Source organism: Oryzias latipes, chromosome 3 (assembly GCF_002234675.1).
Source record: "Oryzias latipes chromosome 3, ASM223467v1".
In the NCBI taxonomy this organism is placed as follows: Eukaryota; Metazoa; Chordata; class Actinopteri; order Beloniformes; family Adrianichthyidae; genus Oryzias; species Oryzias latipes.
In genome coordinates, this window is record NC_019861.2 from 11,744,767 (window position 1) to 11,765,816 (window position 21,050).

General features: G+C 38.2%; 1 protein-coding gene across 1 annotated transcript in view; it reads right to left on the bottom strand.

The window, feature by feature from the left end:
- Nucleotides 1–19,957, bottom strand: part of itga11 (integrin subunit alpha 11) — a 59,888-nt gene extending 39,931 nt beyond the window's left edge. The window contains exons 1-2 of the mRNA XM_004066955.4: nt 19,816–19,957; nt 6,109–6,223 (exon numbers count right to left, since the gene is read on the bottom strand). Of these exons, the coding sequence (XP_004067003.2) occupies nt 6,109–6,223; nt 19,816–19,888 (188 nt within the window). The 5' untranslated portion in view covers nt 19,889–19,957. The remainder of the gene's footprint in view (nt 1–6,108; nt 6,224–19,815) is intronic.
- Nucleotides 19,958–21,050: the final 1,093 nt, after the last annotated feature.

Genomic DNA, 21,050 nt, shown 5'->3' on the forward strand with positions numbered 1-21,050 from the left:
CAGTGCTTACTTCTATTGCAATTTTATCAAGAATATTATTTCAGTTGTTGCTGTCTCTGTGGGCAAGAAGAGAAACTGCAGCTCAAGTTCATGTCAGGACACATGTACTTAGATGAAAAGAAACTGTTGTTAGGTTGGCTAAGCATTGCTGTCTTTGGATGCCATGATTTCTATGAAAGCTGTTCAAATAATGAGGCTCTGCAGCTCATTGGGGTCAGTTGCTATGGCTTGTGTACATCATCAATGCAGGAATTACAATAACACTGACATTCTTTCTTTACCTACTAGGAAAGCATAACATTTCCTACCATGGTTACCAGGGATTACAAACTTTTGGGGTTTAGAGGAAGTGCCGTGCACAAAACCAGACAGTCATTAATGTGGTAATGTTCAGATTTTTGGAAAAAAAAGAGAGGACTATGCTGTGAAACCACATTTCTGCCCAAGCACAAGTGTGCTACTCCGATGTTGTGCTGGCTCATGCTTATGCTTATGTCTACATGAACGGGATACCTTCTTTTTAACACGATCACATCAACTGTGATCCCGTAGAGACAATGTTGGTTGTGAGCATTATGAAGAAAAAAACTATGTTACAACAGCCGTGGTGCACTGGTAGGGCAGTCGACCTCTGATCGAAGATTACAGGTTCAATTCCCGCCCTACCCACCCATGTGTTGAATTGTCCCTGGGCAAGACACTGAACCCCACCTTGCCTCTGGTGGAGGGTTGTCGCCAGTGTTCGGCAGCGGAGCCGTCATCAGTGTGTGAATGGGACTGTAACTGGGAAGCGCTTTGGGCCTTCGAGAAAGGTAAACAAGTATGCACCATTTACCATTTACAATCACATATGTACCAATAACATGAGGAAGGGAGTAAAATGTCTTGCGTGGAAAAAAAAAAGAAGGAAGTGTCTTGACTCACCCAAGCACATAAAAAAAAACAATACCAGAGGCAGGTAAGGTATCGAAAATCTGTGCTCAAGTATGAGTATCTTTATTTTAAAATAATCTTATTCAAATAGAAATACAAAGTAGGCATCCCAGTAATTACTTGAGTTAAAAGTTAAAATGGAACTGATTAAATTAAAGAGTAAATATTTTTCTTTTTTTTATTAATGTATGATTTTAGGATTTTCCAATGTTGGAATAAAAATTTGAATTTTTGTTTCAATCTACTGTATTGATTGAGCAAAGACCAATAATAAATATCCAATGTTTTAACTTTTTCTTTCTTTTATTAAAGATTTTATTATCTGATCCTTCCTTTTTTCCAAATTATGATGAATCTAAAGCGTTTAATAAGTACCGTACTTGTTTTAATGTCACCGTGCATCACTGCTGGGTTAGCAAACAGCCCTTTGATTGGAGCCACATTGTGTTTTTATTGTCTAAGCTAAACTGTTTTGGCCAGATTAACTGTCAAAAATCGTCAGTGTCCCCTTTTTTTCAATAATACATCCCTAAAATAAAGTAAACAAATTTTACTAAAAAAAAAACAATTAGTAACTAAGTTACTACAATCGATTGTAGTTGATTAGGAGTACAGGTTTAGCGGTTTCAATCTACGTAAGTAAAAGAAAATAGTATGATGCTGTGAAACCACTTTATGGAGTTAACTTTTTGCAAAAACGTTCTCAATTAAATGTATGTGAGTAATTGTAACTTATTATTACCCACCATTGAAAACCCCAACGAGATCAACAAATGCCACAACTAGCAAAGTATTACTTTACATCCAAATGCTATGCGCTAAAGGTAAAAATAACTTAAGAATCAAGTTGGGGAATTTTTAATGGTTTTATTTTAACTTCTTTTCTATCATTTGTATCAAAGTTAGCTCGCAGAAGCGTATTGAGAGTGAACGTAGCACTAACACAATCAGGAAAAAATTTAAGTTTTAAATGAAATTGAGAATAGTTTTTTTTAATGCTCTACTATTCTTGGGACAGTTGAAACTACTAATCATAAAGGCCAAACTTCTAATTGGAGTCCCTGTGGTTTATGATGGTGAGCAATGATTCAATGTGCTAATAAGTGAAAGTTCAAGTCTCCTCTGAGGTGACCTGGTTCAACTCTTGAAAAATAAACTGTGGAATAGTGAGAGAAAGATTTTTATGGAGTATGACTAAAGTATGCGGGGTCGTGCATCCTGTCAGCTTTTAAGACCCCCAGCCCTATGCAAGTTTAGGGTTATATGACTTTTTCTAAGCTCCCCACGGAGAGTGGTGGAGTTTTTTACCATGATATTCGGAAAATGTGAGGAAATAACACATTCCTGGAATTGTAGTCATTTCTGAACTTAGTAGTTTTTGAGGACATATTATTTATAATAATATAAATATGCCTTTTTTTTTTTTTTTTGCATTTTTCGCGAGTGGTTTTAAAATTTATGTTTGAAAAGCTGTGGTCTAAATCATTCGATGTACAGAAACTTGTGAAAAAACTAAAGGCGAAGAATAAATCAAAAAAGGTTTCTATTTTATTTGATTTGGTCCTCTCCTATAAGTTCGGAAAAGTCTATAGTTCTTAGTTATGAAGAGAGTCAGCAATTTGATGCAATCCAGCTCCAACTTGAACAATCTTTAAAATCCAACAAAAATAGAAAATCTCACTTGGAAAAAGTGAGTACCTGTATCACTAAAATTCAGATGAAAAAGAGAAAACAGAGAGGTTAGAACGTTTGAAGCGAATCATTGGGGAGCATCAGCAAACCTAAAGGCAAAGCATCAAACACGCAAAGTGAAGGTTCATCTTCTTTTCACCTTTTTTCTGAGTAAGATCTCAGATAAAAGTCAGCAGATTTAAACAAATGAATGACAAAGCCTTTCAACTTTACAGTATAACAGATTCTTTATTTTGCCGCATACAGAGAAAGAAAAGATCCGTCTGTGTGGGCAGCCAAGCCATCGCAGCATAAAATTCATGAACTGACAGTTTCCATTCTGTGATCCACACGTAACTTTGAAGGAGTAAAGCAAATGGAAAATTTAGGTCTGTCTGCAACATCTACAAGGTTCAAAACCGATTCAGGAGAGAGGTATCAACAGCCTTTTAAATCCATAAATAAAGCTGTTTATTTTAATTTAGACTATTTTCTGTCAAATGTGTGTTATTCTCACCATTTATAGATCATTTGTTACCAAAGTTTCCATTTAGTCCTGAGAACTTTAACAAAATGAACTTTCCTTTCTGGTGACCTACTTTCCCCATGCATCAGACCTTTTCCTGTTGAGCCAGACTTTAGCATTAAGCAGCTGCTTGGAATAATAATTGAAAAAAAACCCCAATAAAAATAAACACAGAAACAGTCAGAGAATCTCATTGGTTTAAAGACAGAGATAGGTGAGGTCTTGTTGTTGTTTTTTTTTCCTTATTTTGTGCTACTTCGTGTACAACTGCCGTGTCAAGAAATGCGTTTCAAAGCTTAATTTGAAACAAATTTTCCATCAGGAAGTATTTACATGTTTTTGAACCAACACAGAGGGAAAACACAATCACCTTGTAGCCTGAAAGAACCCTTTGTCACAGAATATAGAGAGTCACTTACAACTTACTACATATTTCCCCCAGTATCAGTCATTCAGAAATTATGCTAAAACATTTGCTGATTTAAAAATGAGTGCTGTCGTGTGATGAATTTTTGTTTCAGTGTGACCTGTAAATATAATTATTCCACTGAATCTTTTTCAGTCTAATTATAATTGCTGTGAAAAACTTCCTTTCGAGGTATTTTCATTTAAATGTGTGATGTTGCGGCACAGTAAAAGATCAAAACACAGCTAAAAATGTAGCTTTATGAAGTGTTTTGCTATAACAGTATTTCAAGCTTTTTTCACACCACCAAGAGAATGAGAGAAGAGAATATAAGAAGGAGAGGAGGCACAAGGAAGTGGCATGGAGGGTAATTCTTTAGACTTTGTTTCTTTGAATTAAACTTTTGCTTCGTCATCTGGACAAAAACAATCAGTAGAGGGTGCACTTTCCCTCTGAAATGATGCTCTATTTAATTATCATGTTGTTCAGAATACATGCAACTTTCCTCTGCTGCTGCAGAGCAAGGTTGGTGCAGGCTTGGTAGCTGTTACCATGACAACGCATCACACTGCTTATCTGCGTATTTAAATGATTTAAACTTAAAAACATATTAAAGAATAAAGTACAAAAAATACCTTTATATATTTTTTATTTACTAAGTGACGATGGCATGAGTGGGATAATGCCTTTTCGAGGTGTCCAATATCAGAAATCAATGAAAACAACCATCCAAGCAGATCAGTTCTCTGTGTCATCATTTCATTTCTGATAACAAACACCTTGATGGACATTATCCCTCACACAATAAATAGTAGCTATAGACTATAAATGGGACTAACACAATAAAAAAAAAATAACATGGTGGTTTGTCTGTAATTAATAATTGTGACTATCACAACAATTTGACAGCCTTAGTAAAAATGTTATAAAATTAATTTTTAAAAGTCTAATAATACAATAACATGGGTTTTTCTTTTGGTCATGTCTCTTTTCCTTTTGTGTTACACTTCACTAACACAATCACATATGACTATGATCATGGCCATGACTTGTGGACTTTCAGTCTGTCAAAACAAACTGGACTTCTCCATTTTACATATATGCATGCAAAATGTGCAGGTTTTAGCCAATTACAGCTTCACCTATGCAGCATGGAATGTTAAGGAAATGTATAACTCTTTTTCTTTAAAAGGTATGCTGGATTTTTCTTGATTCCAGCCATAGCTAAGATGAAATAGCTTAGAAGTCATATGAAAAATTGTAACTTTTTATATACACTTACTGGCCATGTAATTAGGTACATCTGTTCAACTGTTCGTTAAAGCATATTTCTTATCAGCCAACTGCATGGCGGCAACTCAATCCATTTAACCATGTAGACATGGTCATGTTGATCTACAGCAGTTCAGACAGACCATAAGAATGGAGAAGAAAGGAGATTGAAGGGACTTTGAACGTGGCATGTTTGTTGGTGCCAGACGGGTTGTTCTGAGGATTTCAGAAACTGTTGATCTACTGGGATTTGCACCCACAACCATCTCTTGGTTTTACAGAGAGTGATCCTAAAAAGAGAAAATTCCCAGTGATCAGTAGTTCTGTGGGCAGAAATGCCTTGGTTGATGCCAGAGGTCAGAGAAGATTGGCCAGACTGTTTCAGCTGATAGAAAGACAACGGAAAGTCAAACAACCCCAGGTTACACTTGGGACCCCTTAGTACCAACTAAGGATGGTTACAATGCCACAGCCTACCTCAGTCTTGTTGCTGACCATGTCCATCCCTTTATGACCACAGTCTATCATCTTCTGATGGCTACTTCATGCAAGATAATATGCCATGTCATAAAGCTGGAATCATCTCAGACTGGTTTCTTGGACATCACAATGAGTTCACTAGTTTCAACTGACCTCCATGGTCACCAGGGGTCCAACCCGGTACTAAGGTGTATCTAATAGTGGCTGGTGAGTTCACGTTTTTGCTTTAAAAACCTAGAATTTTAAAGCATCCATTGAAAGCAGTCACAAAGACTCATACTGAAGAGCAAGAAGTTTGCACGTGCCAGCTTTGAGCTCGCCAACAGCTCTTGGCAGATGCTAGATTCTCCTTTTCAGCTGAGCTAATAATGTTGCATCAGAAATCAGCTTCTGCTCTAAAGTAAAATGATGAATTAGAGTTTCAATAGACAATGATCTTTCCAAGGGAGGAATTACACTCCGTCTTTTCTCTGTCTTGAAAGACAAATTGTCTGTACAACAGCTTGTCTACATGTGTTTATGTTGGTAAAGTTTTAGAGCTTTTCTTTTAGCCATACATCACCAGAAGGAAATCTGGCAGCCGCAAGGACATCAAGAGTTTGCTTCTTCAAAAGAAAAACTGAACTTTTGCTATTTAATAAAAACAGAGGATGACAATGAGATGATGCAAAAGTACAGTAAATTCAATTCATGATCTACAACAACATAAAAGTAGCTGAAGAACATAAATCACACATAACCTAATGACATTCAGATCTTGCATAAACTTAAATAATGACAGACATGCAAGAACAGCAGCAGAAGTGTGTGAGCAGCTTACCATTTTTCTCCTCCAGCAGCCACATGTTGCTGAACAGTGTATCCAAACTGAGCTTGTTTTGGGCCTTTGATGATCCTGGGTGTTTTTGTGTCAATGTTGAAGCAGTCATGGAGTCCTTGGAAGACAATAAATGCAGCAGCATTAGAAGGTTGGGCAATTTTTGAAGTCATTTGGGATACAATCAGGGTCTAATTGAGAAACAAACATGTCTAAATGATTAATGGAGCCGCTTGTCCTACTTCTCTTGACATGTTTTCATTAAAAACTCGCTCCTCAGGTTTTGTCCTTTGCAGCAAATTGCCAACACAATAACCTACATGATTCTTTTTTTTCTTCTTTTTTTTCCAAAAGACATCTGATAGTTATCTTCAAAATTTATGAACTCAGTACTAGAGGCTAAATACATAAAATCAATTATTAGAGAGGAGAAGAACAATAAACTTTCACAAGGGAAAAAATGTTTTTGATGAAAAAAGTCAATAAACTCTTCTCAAACACAAAAAAACCTCGAGTTCTGATGTTTGTTTTTTTAAGAAGGTTATGAACATTAAAAATCAGCATTATCCATGGAAGGGAAAAATAAGCATAAAATCTTTTTCTAATAAAAATAGAAATCAGACAAGGTAGTTTCTAGCCTCTGTGTGTGATTTAATTAATTAGTCATTATGTTTTTAGTTTAATGTTGACAGACAGGTGCTCCCTTTCCTCTTTTTTCATCAGAATTGTCAGGCAGGTTGGAGGTAAAGATGGGGAAATAATCGTAATCAGTGTTATTATTTTAATTCCATTCCCACCATTTTGGATATCCACAACACACTAATCAAAAGTGTTGATGAGCTCGGCTCCCTGGAGGTTCCAGCATCTGTAAGATGAATTACCTTACCGCGGCTTATCAACACATTAAACTCCAAAACAAACACGGTGATGAACGACGCCAAAAGCAAAGTGTGACAAAAGATCTGACATGAGCCTAATGAGACACGGAGGTCTATTTTGAGCAAAGGGAAATAGCAGTAAAATAGGATTCTCACAGTTTGTTCTTTTACAAAAAACCTCCATCAAAACTCCCCCTGCTGCTTTTGTCTCTGTGACTCTTGGCTACACAATGATGAGTTGATTCCGTCTCTGGCTGTCATAGAAAACATCCCAACTCACAGGTCATTCTCCATTCTGGGAGGCTGTGGTCGATCGTTAGATGGCGTGTGTGTTTTTTTTCTGTTTGCCAATGCCAAGGAGGAAGAACTCACAACAAACCCAGATGTGCTTCAAATTAATCTGCAAAACATTCCAGCTGAGCCAGAGTGAAAACAACTATAGTACAAAATGTGTTGTTGTGGGGGCTGTTTTCACTTCTTCTGACTATCTGTCTGCACATGTGAATTGGATAAATAGCGTCTTGAAAATGCATACTGAAACCGACAAACATTGTTGCTGTCTCTCTAAAGTCATTATATTTTGATCTACAGTGAAGGTGTTCGCAGGAATGTGTAGCCCCGCCCTGATGAGAGTCTGACAATTTGCATTTTAATTTGAACTTTGACACACATAAAGCTCGTTGCTATGCAAGTGAAAATGCATTACACCATGGGGCGCTGTTTTGCAATTTCATTTGAATTTTGACAAACAGCATGGTATTTTATAATTCAATAGATTTAAAGTTACTTTAAAATGAATTTAAAGCAAACCATGTTTTGAAATGTCACTTTATAATATTGATTTGTAAATTACAAAATGCTTTTTCATTTGAATTAGAACATCGAAAACCCATGACAATTTTCAATGCAATTGATAGTGTTTTATTTAACATTTTATTTTTGAAATTGTCATATTGAATTGTAAATCTTAAAATGAAATTAGATTTTAAATTCTAAATTGCAAAATGTGCTTTCATAACATAAGCCTGAATTGCAAATTGAACTGTCAATTGAGAACTGCATATTACTTTGAATTACGACTCAAAAAAACTTTCATATAAGAGATTTGAAATCATGACTCACTGAAGAGTGAAGGTTGACATCTCCCTTCAGGCTATTCCATATTAAGCTATCCACATTTGACAAAGATGTATTCAATAGTTGTTTAAGGTTTCCAATCCCTGGTGAATGTTTAGATTTTATTGGTGAACAAATTGGCATCGTGGGCAGAATTATCCAGAGAATTTTAAATTATCTATAAATAAATTTCAACAAATTATATCCAGGTTGTTGTAACTGAGTCAAATGTGATTTCTCATAAGCAATTTACATGTTTTTTTTCCCTTTTCTGAGGTTCTTATGTTAACAGAGTATTGATAAGTATTGTATTACATAAAAACTATGGCCAAATGTTTTGGACCTCTATCATGTCTTTTATACAGTTTGGACACACCTTCTCATTCATTTGAACGAGAAGGTGTGTCCAAAGTTTTGGTCTATGTATAATAAAAAAAGGTTTGAGTCATAATGTGAATTACACAACAGATCTTCTTCTTTCTCTTTCGGCTTTTCCCATCAGGGGTCGCCACAGCGAATCATCCTTTTCCACCTCACTCTATCATGAACATCTTCTACCCTAACATTAGCCAACTTCATGTCCTCTGTCAAGACATCCATGTATCTCCTCTTTGGCCGTCCTCTTGCCCTCCTGCCAGGCAGCTCCATCTCCAACATCCTTCTACCAATATATCCACTATCCCTCCTCTGAACATGTCCAAACCATCTCAGTCTGGCTTCTCTGACTTTGTCGCTAACACAGGCAACATGAGCCGTCCCTCTGATGTACTCGTTCCTTATCCTGTCTAACCTGGTCACTCCTAAGGAGAACCTCAACATCTTCATCTCCGCTACCTCCATCTCAGCCTCTTGTCTCTGTCTCACTGCTACCGTCTCTAACCCATAGAGCAGAGCTGGTCTCACCACTGTCTTGTACACCTTTCCTTTGAGTCTTGCTGACACTCTTCTGTCACACAACACTCCTGACACTTTCCTCCACCCGCTCCAACCTGCCTGCACTCGCCTCTTCACCTCTTTTCCACAATCCCCATCACACTGAACTGTTGACCCCAAGTACTTAAACTCCTGCACCTTCTTCACCTCAGCCCCCTGTAACCTAACGCTTCTACCTTGATCCCTCTCGTTCAGACACATGTATTCTGTCTTACTACGACTGACCTTCATGCCTCTTCTTTCCAGAGCAAACCTCCACCTCTCTAGCTGTTCCTCCACCTGCTCTCTACTCTCACTGCAGATTACAATGTCATCCGCAAACATCATTGTCCAGGGAGATTCCTGTCTTACCTCGTCTGTCAGCCTGTCCATCAGCATAGCAAACAAAAAAGGACTCAAAGCTGATCCTTGGTGTAGTCCCACCTCCACCTTGAACTCCTCTGTCTGACCTACAGCACATCTCACCACCGTCATACTTCTCTCATACATGTCCTGAACTACTCTGACATACTTCTCTGCCACTCCAGACGACCTCATACAGTACCACAGCTCCTCCCTCGGCACCCTGTCATACGCCTTCTCTAAATCTACGAACACACAATGCAGCTCCTTCTGACCTTCTCTGTACTTTTCCATCAACATTCTCAAAGCAAAAATGGCATCAGTGGTGCTCTTACGGGGCATGAAACCATACTGCTGCTCACAAATCTCCACCTCTTTCCTAAGCCTGGCTTCCACTACTCTTTCCCACAGCTTCATTGTGTGGCTCATCAACTTTATTCCTCTATAGTTGCTGCAGTTCTGCGTGTCACCCTTGTTCTTAAAGATCGGAACCAGAACGCTTCTCCTCCATTCCTCAGGCATCTTCTCACTCTCTAGAATCCTATTGAAAAAACTCGTTAGAAATTCCACTGCTGTCTCTCCTAAGCACTTCCATACCTCCACAGGTACGTCATCAGGACCAACGGCCTTTCCGCTCTTCATCCTTTTCAGAGCCTTCCTAACCTCATCCTTTCCAATCTCTGCTACTTCCTGCTCCACAACAACCACTTCTTCCTCCCTTCTTTCCCTGTCATTTTCCACGTTCATCAGCTCCTCAAAATACTCCTTCCATCTTTTCTGTACACTCTCCTGGGTTGTTAGCACCTTTCCATCTCTGTCCTTAATCACCCTTATCTGTTGCACGTCCTTCCCATCTCTGTCTCTCTGTCTGGCTAGCCTGTACAAGTCCTTTTCTCCTTCCTTTGTGTCTAACCTGTCATATAGCTCATCGTAAGCTTTCTGTTTGGCCTTTGCCACCTCTCTCTTCACTCTACGCTGCGCTTCCTTATACTCCTGTCTACCTTCCTCAGTCCTTTCTACATCCCACTTCCTTTTAGCCAACCTCTTCCTCTGGACGCATTCCTGTACTTCCTCATTCCACCACCAAGTCTCTTTACCGTCTTTCCTCTTTCCAGATGACACACCTAGCACTTTCCTACCTGTTTCCCTGATAATCTCTGCTGTAGTTTCCCAGTCATCTGGAAGCTCATCCTGACCACCCAGGACCTGTCTCAACTTCTGCCTAAATTCCTCACAAGTTTCTTCATTCTGTAGCTTCCACCACTTGGTCTTCTTTTCTGTTTTCCCTCTCTTCTTCTTCCTGACCTCCAGAGTCATCTTACACACCACCATGCGGTGCTGTTTGGCTACACTCTCTCCTACCACCACTTTGCAGTCATTAACCTCTCTCAAATGACCTCGTCTACATAGGATGTAGTCCACCTGAGTACTCCTACCTCCACTTCTGTATGTCACTCTATGTTCCTCTCTCTTCTGGAAGTAAGTGTTGACTACAGCCATTTCCATCCTCTTCGCAAAGTCCACCACCATCTGTCCCTCCAGATTCCTTTCCTTCACACCAAACCTGCCCATCACCTCCTCATCACCTCTGTTGCCCTCACCAACATGCCCATTAAAGTCTGCTCCAATAACAACTCTCTCTCCTCTGGGGATACCCTCTATGACCTCATCCAACTCACTCCAGAATCTCTCCTTCACTTCTAACTCACAGCCAACCTGTGGCGCATACCCACTGACTACATTCACCATCACCCCTTCAATTTCTAACTTTAGGCTCATCATCCTGTCTGAGACTCTTTTCACCTCTAGAACACTGTTTACAAACTCCCCCTTCAGAATCACTCCTACCCCGTTTCTCTTCCTATCAACACCATGATAGAACAGTTTGTATCCTCCTCCAATACTACGTGCCTTGCTGCCCTTCCACCTCGTCTCCTGCACACACAGTACATCTACCTTCCTTCTCTCCATCATGTCTGCCAGCTCTCTGCCTTTCCCTGTCATTGTGCCAACGTTAAGAGTCCCTATTCTCAAACCTATGTTCCTGCCTTTTCCCTTCTCTCTCTGGCCACGGACCCTTCTGCCTCCCCTCTTTCTTCGACCAACAGTAGTCAAATTTCCACCGACACCCTGTAGGTTAACAGCATCGGTGGCGGTCGTTGTTAACCCGGGCCTCGACCGATCCGGTATGTCAAAAGTGTTGTGGATGATTCGCATGGTTATTTTGGCAATTTTTACGCCGGATGCCCTTCCTGACGCAACCCTCTCTATTTATCCGGGCTTGGGACCGGCACAGAGGCAACTGGCTTGCAACCCCTGTGGCTAGATTGTGAATTACACAACAGATGTATTACTTTAAGAACCTCAGATTGCCAAATAATTTTAGTGAATAATCTTAAACTATAACCAAAACACATGTAATTAATCACATAAACTTCAAAATATGTTATTGTTTGTTCTGGTTATACAGTTACACACACAATCGACATCATGAGACACATCTGACAGTGCTTCTTCAGTACTTCATATGCTGCTTCAATACTGATATGAAATCAAGATCCTTTCTATCTCTAGTAAATGTTAACACTGATCACTCTACTTTTTTTTCAACAACTGGCTTTGTTTTTTGCAACAGTTCAGGTTCCTTTCATGCTAAGGATTTGTAATGAACTACAGAATCACTGAAACTGTCAGGCTGTCAAAAGCAGCACTGCTGCCATTTCAAAACTGATTCATTTCAATGACTTGAAATGCTCTATGCTGGTCTACAGACTAAAGTGAGTGAGCATGGCACCTGCCATCTCAGAGACAACCTTGTTAAGGTTCAACTGACCTGAACTGTAACAGCCGTGTCCTGTGATGAAAACCGCTTCGGTTCACGAAAAGAAAAAAAAAATGAAAGGGCTCTAAACTTAACTGAAAAAAGACCTAAACCTGGTCACAATAAATATGGTGTCCCCTGAAATCTATGCTGTTCCCTGTCCTCAAGCTAAATCTACCCTCAGCCTCTTTGGGACTTTTTATCATCTTTTTTTACTCAAAGATTTTTTATTTTAAGTTCAGATAAACCCATTTTATTTATGAGGCTGCATTTATAAACTCAAGCTTCTTTGAAAAAAATACCTAGAAAAAAATGCAAAAATGTTATGATCCAAATGGATTAAGATCCTTGGAGTGTGATTACATTACATTGTCATAACGTGTTTTAACCAAACATTTTTCTGGCCGAAATAACCCTAACCTATACATCAAAAGGTGTTTCAATGCAATCTTCCATGCAGGGCAAGACTGTGAAGAGAACTGACGCTTAACATGTAGAGACGTCCAATAGAACCAGACTAAGATACAGGGATCATCTGTTGGGAGAGCTCAGGATCAGAGAGGGCAGGAAAAATATGGTCAAACTGAATTATAAACACCGGAACATCTGTTCTAAGGTTATGAGAGAGAAAAAAAGGGAGGGCACATTACTGAAACAAAATGCATTGATGAAAGGGAAAAAGAGCATAAAAAAGAAAGATCAACAGGAGAGAGAGTATGAGGAGTCCCTGAGCCACCTTCACAGTCTGAGCTTAAAGCAGCGTCACTAAAGGCATGGCTCAAGGTCACTGAGGATAAGTTCAATCAAGGAGGAGAGATACAGTCTGCCTCCCAGGCTAAAGGACACAGTTGATTCATCAAAAGAGGAGCTTGACAGCTTAAAGTCTGCTGACCATTCTGCCTTTAAAAAATCCAGCAATCCTGCAGGCTAAAAAACAAAAAGTTTTGTTTTTAAATAATGGAACTGTAAGGTCAATGTGATAAGATGGAGCTTTGGCATTTTAAGGTTTAAAGACCCACTCCAATGAAAGTTATTTTGGTGTTATATAATAAGTTCTTGTGGCATTTTTCTGATGATTGAGGACACAGAGTTTAAGCCTAAAGTAGTATTTCTTATATCGTTGTGAATCAGGAGCACACAAAAAAATGCAGATGAAAATAGTGGTTGTGACAGAAACTATATTTTAGACATATTTTATTGAGTTTTCAGCACAACACGACCTGCTCCACTCCATTCTGATGCATTCACTTTCAGACAAATAGATCCATGGACGTCTTTGTTTTTTCTCATCTGAGCTGGAATCTGGAACTGTACGACTGGATAGCTCCAAATTGCTCACCATTTTTGTTGCACTGGTAATGTTAGGTTACAGATGCAAGGGGCTGTAAGCTAGCGGTAAAATGTGTAAACAGATGGGTGATGGGGAATGAGTTGTGGGGCGCCAACTGTCACGCCCACAACTCCGAGGCAAATTTCTAATGAACCACTGCAGCTCTGCAGAAACTATGGCTTTGTCCAAATTCCTTCACTACTCACTACTTAGTGCACTATATATTGTGCGTTCACCATTTTATCAGGTTGTCCAATATCTACAACTCCAAAATCCAGTCCCCTAGAAATTTCCCAAAAGTCTCTATGAAAATCTAGTAATCATTACTGCTTACTAGATTGGGTGAATATACTGTAGACTGCAATTTATTGCGACTGAGCAATTTTTGTGGAATTTTTTATTTTTAAAGATTTAAAGATTTTATCATTAGAACACAGTGGATTCATAAATAGTCTTAGTAAAATATTTATATTTGTTAGGATTTTGCTTCGGTGAAAAAAGACGGTGACATCTTTTTGCCGTTTAAAAAAAAAAGAAAGTAGCATGGTGTCCGAATTGCTTTTAAATTCAGGGCACTATCCAGGGCATTATATAGTTTTTTAGTAGTAGGGTTTACAGACGGAAATAGGACATAGCTAGACACAGGTTTTTTGATTTGGGCTGAAAATGGCCTAATCACAGTTAAATCATCAATGTGAATACATCAAAACATGATTGGAATGGGACTTTAAAAGTTGTTAAAACAGGTTTTGATCCCTGCTCTACCATCAATGACAGACGCTCATGTGGTGAACACCTGAAGAGTCAGAAAGCCACCTTACAGCTCTTAGCTTTCAGCAGCAGCAACTATGGTTCTATTTAAACCTCAGAGATGCACTACACAGCTGACTTAAATCTAAATTTCTAGACTCTAATGTTGGCCTCAGCTTTAAAAAAAGCCATCATTAGCATGTCTACACACATGCTCTTAGCTCTTAGCTGCTGCTGTGTAGTTGGCTGATTAGGTATTTGGATGAGCAAGCAGTCAAACACGTGCAAGTAATGAGGGGGACAGCATACAGCTGAAACTCAGCTTCACTTTACTGCCGAGAAGAAGAGATTAATTTGTTTGGGTGTGCAGCTGCTTGTACTTTGAGATGTGGAGGAGAAGCTGCATATTGAACAGCTGGATTCCTTTATGGAAAAAGAGGCTCATTCTCAGTCCTGGGAACCTGTCTGTATGCCTCAGACATCGAAATTTAAGAGTCCAAATAGGCTGTCTAAACACGCAGCAAACACACTAACTTGTCGTTTGTTTCATTTGTTTGTAAATCTGAGTTTGACTCATGAGTTGTGTGATTGCAGTCAATGTCAAAAGAGTCAAGGCCACAGTTTTAGTCGGCTCAAGAATGAACAAGGGACTCAGTTGTTATTGCGAAAAGAGTGTTAATTACACCTTCAGTGTCATCGTTATGAACCATTTCATGTGTTTTGCAAAAAGCCTCTGTTAAACTAAATAACCAACCCTGTCATGAAGTCTGTTCACATAAATACTGCCACATTTTCTTTCCTGGTTTCCTTTGTGTCTATTTGACAGGCATTTGGTCCAAACATCCTCCTTCAGTCTCTGACTTCAAACATAAACAGGTGACTGAAAATAAGGACAAAGTGGTGCACTCAAAATAAAAATAAAAAGCAGATTACTGTATTTTGCGCACTATAAGGCGAACTTACAAGCATTAAATTTTTTCAAAAAACGACAGTGCACCTTTAATTCCGGAGCGCCATATGTGGATTTTTTTCTGTTTGCACTTACTGACGTGGAAGCGATTTTCAGGGATACACAGTGCTCTGTCAAAATGTTGGCTCGGATTTTTATTGTGAATACCTTAACCGGTCTACAACAAGGCAGTGTGAGTATTAATGTGAAAATGTTACTGTTTGTCTGAGAAAAGTGTATAATGTCTGTAGTGAGGAGTAAAACAGTCTTAAAACATCTGTAATCCAACTTTGTAGATTTCACCTACTGTATATCGCAGTTTTGTTATGGAACGTACCACTGCAATTAATACGGGAACGCTGTAAACCATTCATTGACTGTGCTCCTTATAATCTGTTGCGCCCTATACAGTGCAGGAAATACAGTCGGCAAAAAACAACTTCAGATTATATTTTAGTGAGTTTCCAAATGGACTGTAAAACCTTTTGTGCTACCAGGCTGACTTCAAGCGCCTTAAATAACAACTCCTACTTCAGGAAAAGGGGAATAGTTTGATCCTCAGATAAGTCAAATCTAATAAGAGCTCTTGACATCAGGGCAGCTTGGAAGAAAGTGTCAGGGTGAAAGCGTGAGAATGAGGGTTATCAAGTTTCCATTTAAAGCTACTAATGTGCCAAGGAAATCTAATATTTTCAGTCAAGGAGGGAGTCTTGCTGGGTTTCCTGTGCGCTGGTTTTCCTGCCCAGATAAACTTCAGGCCCGGGGCTGTTGATGTGACCCATATAGTCCTATGCTGCCTTTGGCCCAGCACCAAGCTGCTGGACCCACACCACAAACCTACTGACATAAAGCATCTGTGCCGGCTCTTTATCCACCCAGCCGACTCGGACATATCCTTATATCCAACCATTTTCCCGATCTGATATGGCGGTGCCGGTATGATCGGGCCTGCAGCATCTGAGTAACCTTCCGTGATGTTTTTCCATTGATTTGATTTTTTTCTCTGGAAGGATGCTGTCCTTCAGTACACACTGTACACTCATTCCCCCCATACCAAAGAAAATACTGTAAGAGGCACAAGGGGGTCTCTTAAAACAGATGTCTCTATTATGCAACCAGGCTCTTCTTAACAAGCTTTAGAGCTTCTGAGTCAACAAAAGTCTCCTCAGCACAACATAGAATTTATGCCACCAGCACTACACAAAGACAAACACATCCTGTGAGAGTTTAAGAGCCAAGAGCCTTTAATTACTGATTCAGCTTTTAAATATGATATGCTAAGAGCATTAACTTATTTTTCAATTATATGACAAGATTTAAGGAAGATTAACAAGGTTTTAGCTGTGGATGCATTAGAAACCAGACAAGGAATCAGTTCTGCAACAATCTAGTAGCTTGTTCTTTTCCCTATGTGAAATAGATCCCTAAATACTAATGGATGGCTGGCCTTGAGCTTTAATTGTGAAGGAAATAACACTTTAAGAGATGCCAGGACCCACAGTTCACTTGGTTAGGAAGCCATCCAGTGGACATAAAGAAACAAAAGAATGTGGATCAGTTTAAATGGAGTCTGCCTGTTTTTAAGGCTACAATCTCAACCCCAATTAAACTCACATTCTATAAGCAAATATTTGTAATGCCCCATTGCAAGGAATTAGTTCTGAGACCATTTGAGAATTCATGTTATTTTTAATCAAAAACTGAAATAAACAAGATTCAGAAACTGTTTTAGAGCTAAAGGAATAAACTTTTTTACATCAGAACCACATGAGCCATGTCCAGGGAAAAGAAATCTGCAACAAAAGACATGCTGGACTTTTCATTTCCTGCATCTTACTTACCCGTACTCTAATTTGAGTGTTTTTATAACCTACATCATATCTAAATACCCTTTCTTTTTTTTCTCATTTTGAAGGGGACAATTGTATCTGAGGAGTATAAAACAGAAAAAACAAAAATAAAGATGAAAGCTGACCGACATGCCACATGTAAAATAAAACATTTTTACTTTCAGAAGTAGATTTTTACTTTGGGTTTTGAGGGATCTGCTTGAACAGCAACATCATAAGCTGTCAATAGGATAAGTCAACATCAAGATTTATAATATATAGAGATTACTGATTTGAATTACCTTTTCAAAGTTCTAAATTATCTGTTCTCACTCCTAAAGAGTTTTGTTCCCATCTGCATGTTATTACTGCAACTGATAGAATCACTTTATTTTTTAGTTTACACATCTCAAAGACAAGGGTTTTTTTGTTCAGATTTTTTGATTGTTCACAGTTTTGTGTTCTTTTGTTTTTTTTTATTGTCAAATGCAAAAGGGTATATTTCAAGTTTATTTTGCTGCAGTCATTGATGGCTAAAGAAATGCCAATAAACCATCAATTCTAAGTGTAACTTCAAATCTCTGCTTGCAAAATAATTTTCCAATTCATGTTTATTTTCTTATTTAATTTTTATTTAACAGAACTACCTAACAACAAATCTTTTACAACATTTTTTAACACACAAGAGGAGACAAACAAACTCACTGCTATTGTGAAATTCAGTAATGAAAGACATAAAATTGGAAAGGAGTTGGCAGCGATCTTTTAGGTTTAACAGCACAGCCAAAGGGAGAATTGATCGCATTGGGACTTTGGTTTTACACAGTCCGTACATTTCCAAAATCTGAACAATGAACAGAACTCTTTATTATAAGCGGGAACTTGTGTTTTTCCATCCATTAGTTGTAAATATCAAGACAAAGTGCAGATTTTGATGACAAATGTTTGTGTAAAAACTTTTAAAAAAGCATTCATTCTGTGCAGCAGGGGTTGCTGCAGTGTCTCTCAGCAGTGATGGGGCAGAGGCGGTTTACCCCCTGGGAGGTCTCCAGTCCATCACAATCAGGGACAGACAACCACTCACAGGGAAAAGTTTCAAGTCATGATTTAACCTCTGTTTGTTCATCTGGACTGTGCCTGTGGATTACCCACAAACCCACTAGAAGAAATGCCACTCATGATGGATTCAAACCAGGAACCTTCTTGTTGTGAGTTGACAGAGTTAACCACACCTCCGCCTTGATAAAAACACACTTTCCTTAAATTATCTTTGCTTTTCACTCTGTCATGTTGCTGGCAAATACAGTTTTGGTCAATCTGGAGTACAATTGTTTATTCAGTCTGCTAAGAATCTGATTTAGTTTGGTCCTGAAGTTTGCATACTTTCCATTTAATGGAGGGGCTCCTCTTACAGTGTATTTGCTTTATTGGACTTTGATTAATTTTGTCACTTGTACTTTTTACCCTTCTCAGAAAAAAATTATAGCGGGGAGCTTTCATGACAACATCATTATGTGTGTCTGCAGTGGTTTTATTAAATGTCATTTATGTATTTTTTCAATCCAGGCTTGGAGACTGTAAGATTGTCGTTTGAATTGCAGATCTCGTGCTGAAGGAGTCCTGATGAAGACAATAGATCCAAAAAAATGTATGATCTTTCCTTTTTTATACAGAACCACTCTCTACATTTATGGGAGGCAGTGAGCCTAAAAGATGTCTGTGTGAGATCTTTGGTCCAAAAAAAAGAATAAAAACTTTAGACAGCCTTTTTCTCGTGCTCTAAAAAAAACCACAGTCCACAACAGACTCCAGCTACAAGGTCACTCCAATAAAGAGCATCAACCCGAACATTTGTTCCAGCAAATACCAAAATCCAACCAAATATTTATAAGTATGTTCTGCCTTTTCTCTTTTTCTGCAGCTTTGTGTTATTTACAAAGTGTCTCAATTGTACACAGACTGAAATGTTCTTGGGAAAAAATTCTTAAAAAGAGCCACATGGTTCTTTTGTAAATAATACGCCTAAAGGAATTAATGAAGTTTGAAATAACCGAAAATAACTTAAATCCAAGCATTTATAGCTTAGCAGATTGTGTTTGAAACATCAGGCTGCTGTTGTGAGTTTGCAAAACTCAAAACCAAACTTTATGGAAGTTCCTACAGCACCACGACATCAAAAAAAGCTGTGATTTAAACAACGTATTTGATGAATTTACTTATGCTTACTACAATTATTTATTCATTTTTTTGTTTAATATTTCACAAATCCCACCAACATATGAACAGCACAACATAAATGTTGTTCTAAGCCTTTTAATTGCCTCTTTGTCACTCCCCTATCCTTTCATCTTGCTTAGATGTGTGACTGTTAAAGGGATTTCACTGGCAATTGAGCGCAACTCTGGCTGAGCACCAACTCACAAAATCAACTTTCCTCAGACAGAACATCAAGGATCTCTATAAACCTTAAGAGAACACTATATCTTCCAGGATAAACATAGAGTCTGCTTTCCTGTCTGTCTCAATCATAAAGGGTCAAAAGTCAAGTTGTCGTTAGAGTCATTCATTCACATGAAATTTTAGGTCAAAAGTGTCCCAAATGTGATTCACAAAAAAAACTGAATGATCAACTTCACTAAATTGACGTTAATTTCAAAACTTATATAAATAAAAACTCCGTTACAGTTGTAAAGTTAGATTTTGACATTATCTTAAAAAGATGCACAAAGTAAGAACTTAAATGGTGAGGCTTCATAACTCACCAAACTGCTGGCTACAAATCCAGAGCAGGAGGAAGCAGTAGTACTCCATATGTCTGCTTCTGCGCGCATGCATGTGATAATGTGTGTGAGTGATGGCTGCTGTGAGGGTGTATGAGGTGCAGAAACCCAGCGGCAAGCACAGTTAAAGATCCCTCTTTGGTTTACTCCAAACCAACGCTTTGCCTATTTGCGGAGAAGTAGGAGGGGACTGCAGGAGAAGGAGGTCCATGCTGACACAAGAAGCAGAAACGCTCTGTCTCTCATCAGGTCATTCAGCTCAGTTTGACTGTCACAGTGCTCTCAAATGACTCGTGTTTAGACAAAGTCTTTGGAGTGGATCTGGAAAGTGTGTTTTTATAATGACAACTTTCAAAGGAAGAAACTTAAATAAATCTACATCTGTTTTTTTACAACTTTGGTTCTGTTTTTTTGGTTTTTTTTTTAATGTGAAACTTTAAAAAAAGTGAATAAATACTCCTTAACCTTAAAAATGCAACACATTAGGAACAGTATTTTAAGCTCTGATCACATGGGCAGTCACAAAAAAGACCAAAATAATGTCTAAATATGCACAACAAAAAACCAAAACTGCCTTTTTTAAACTTAAACTCAGCACTGAAACTTTATTTCCATGTCACAACCACAATGACTGCTGCTTCAACAGCAAATGTGGACTTTGAATGTTACCTTATATTCCTGCCGCTGAACAACCTATTAATAAATGGAAAATGCATACTGATACCATTTACTAAGGGATCTTTGTCTGATTCAGCTCCAACAAAATCCTTTTGTGGTTGGATGAATATTCAGAAATTAACCAGAGCTAGTATTTAAATACACACGTATATGTGTTCTGTGGGAAAGCTTCTCTAAATAATTGTTAATGATAAAATTTAAAAACAAGAAGGGAATTAAATTCCTTTTTTCACCTATTATACAGAGAAAATTAAGCTTTTTGTTGAAAAGATACACTTTAATACACATCAAAAAAGTACATAACCAGATTATTTCAAAATAAAGATATCAAACAAAAGCTCACATTGTATTATGGAGATCAAGAAACGTTTGATAAAAATAATATGTAAAGTTTTAGGTTGCTTCATAATAGTCATTACTGGAGGAAGGGAGAAAAAAAAACAAATTGGTCTCCAAAAACTTTTACCAAACCATCCAGCAGATTTGGCGAAATTGGATGGGGAGTGCCAAAATGTGCACACCTTATTTGGTTTTCATAC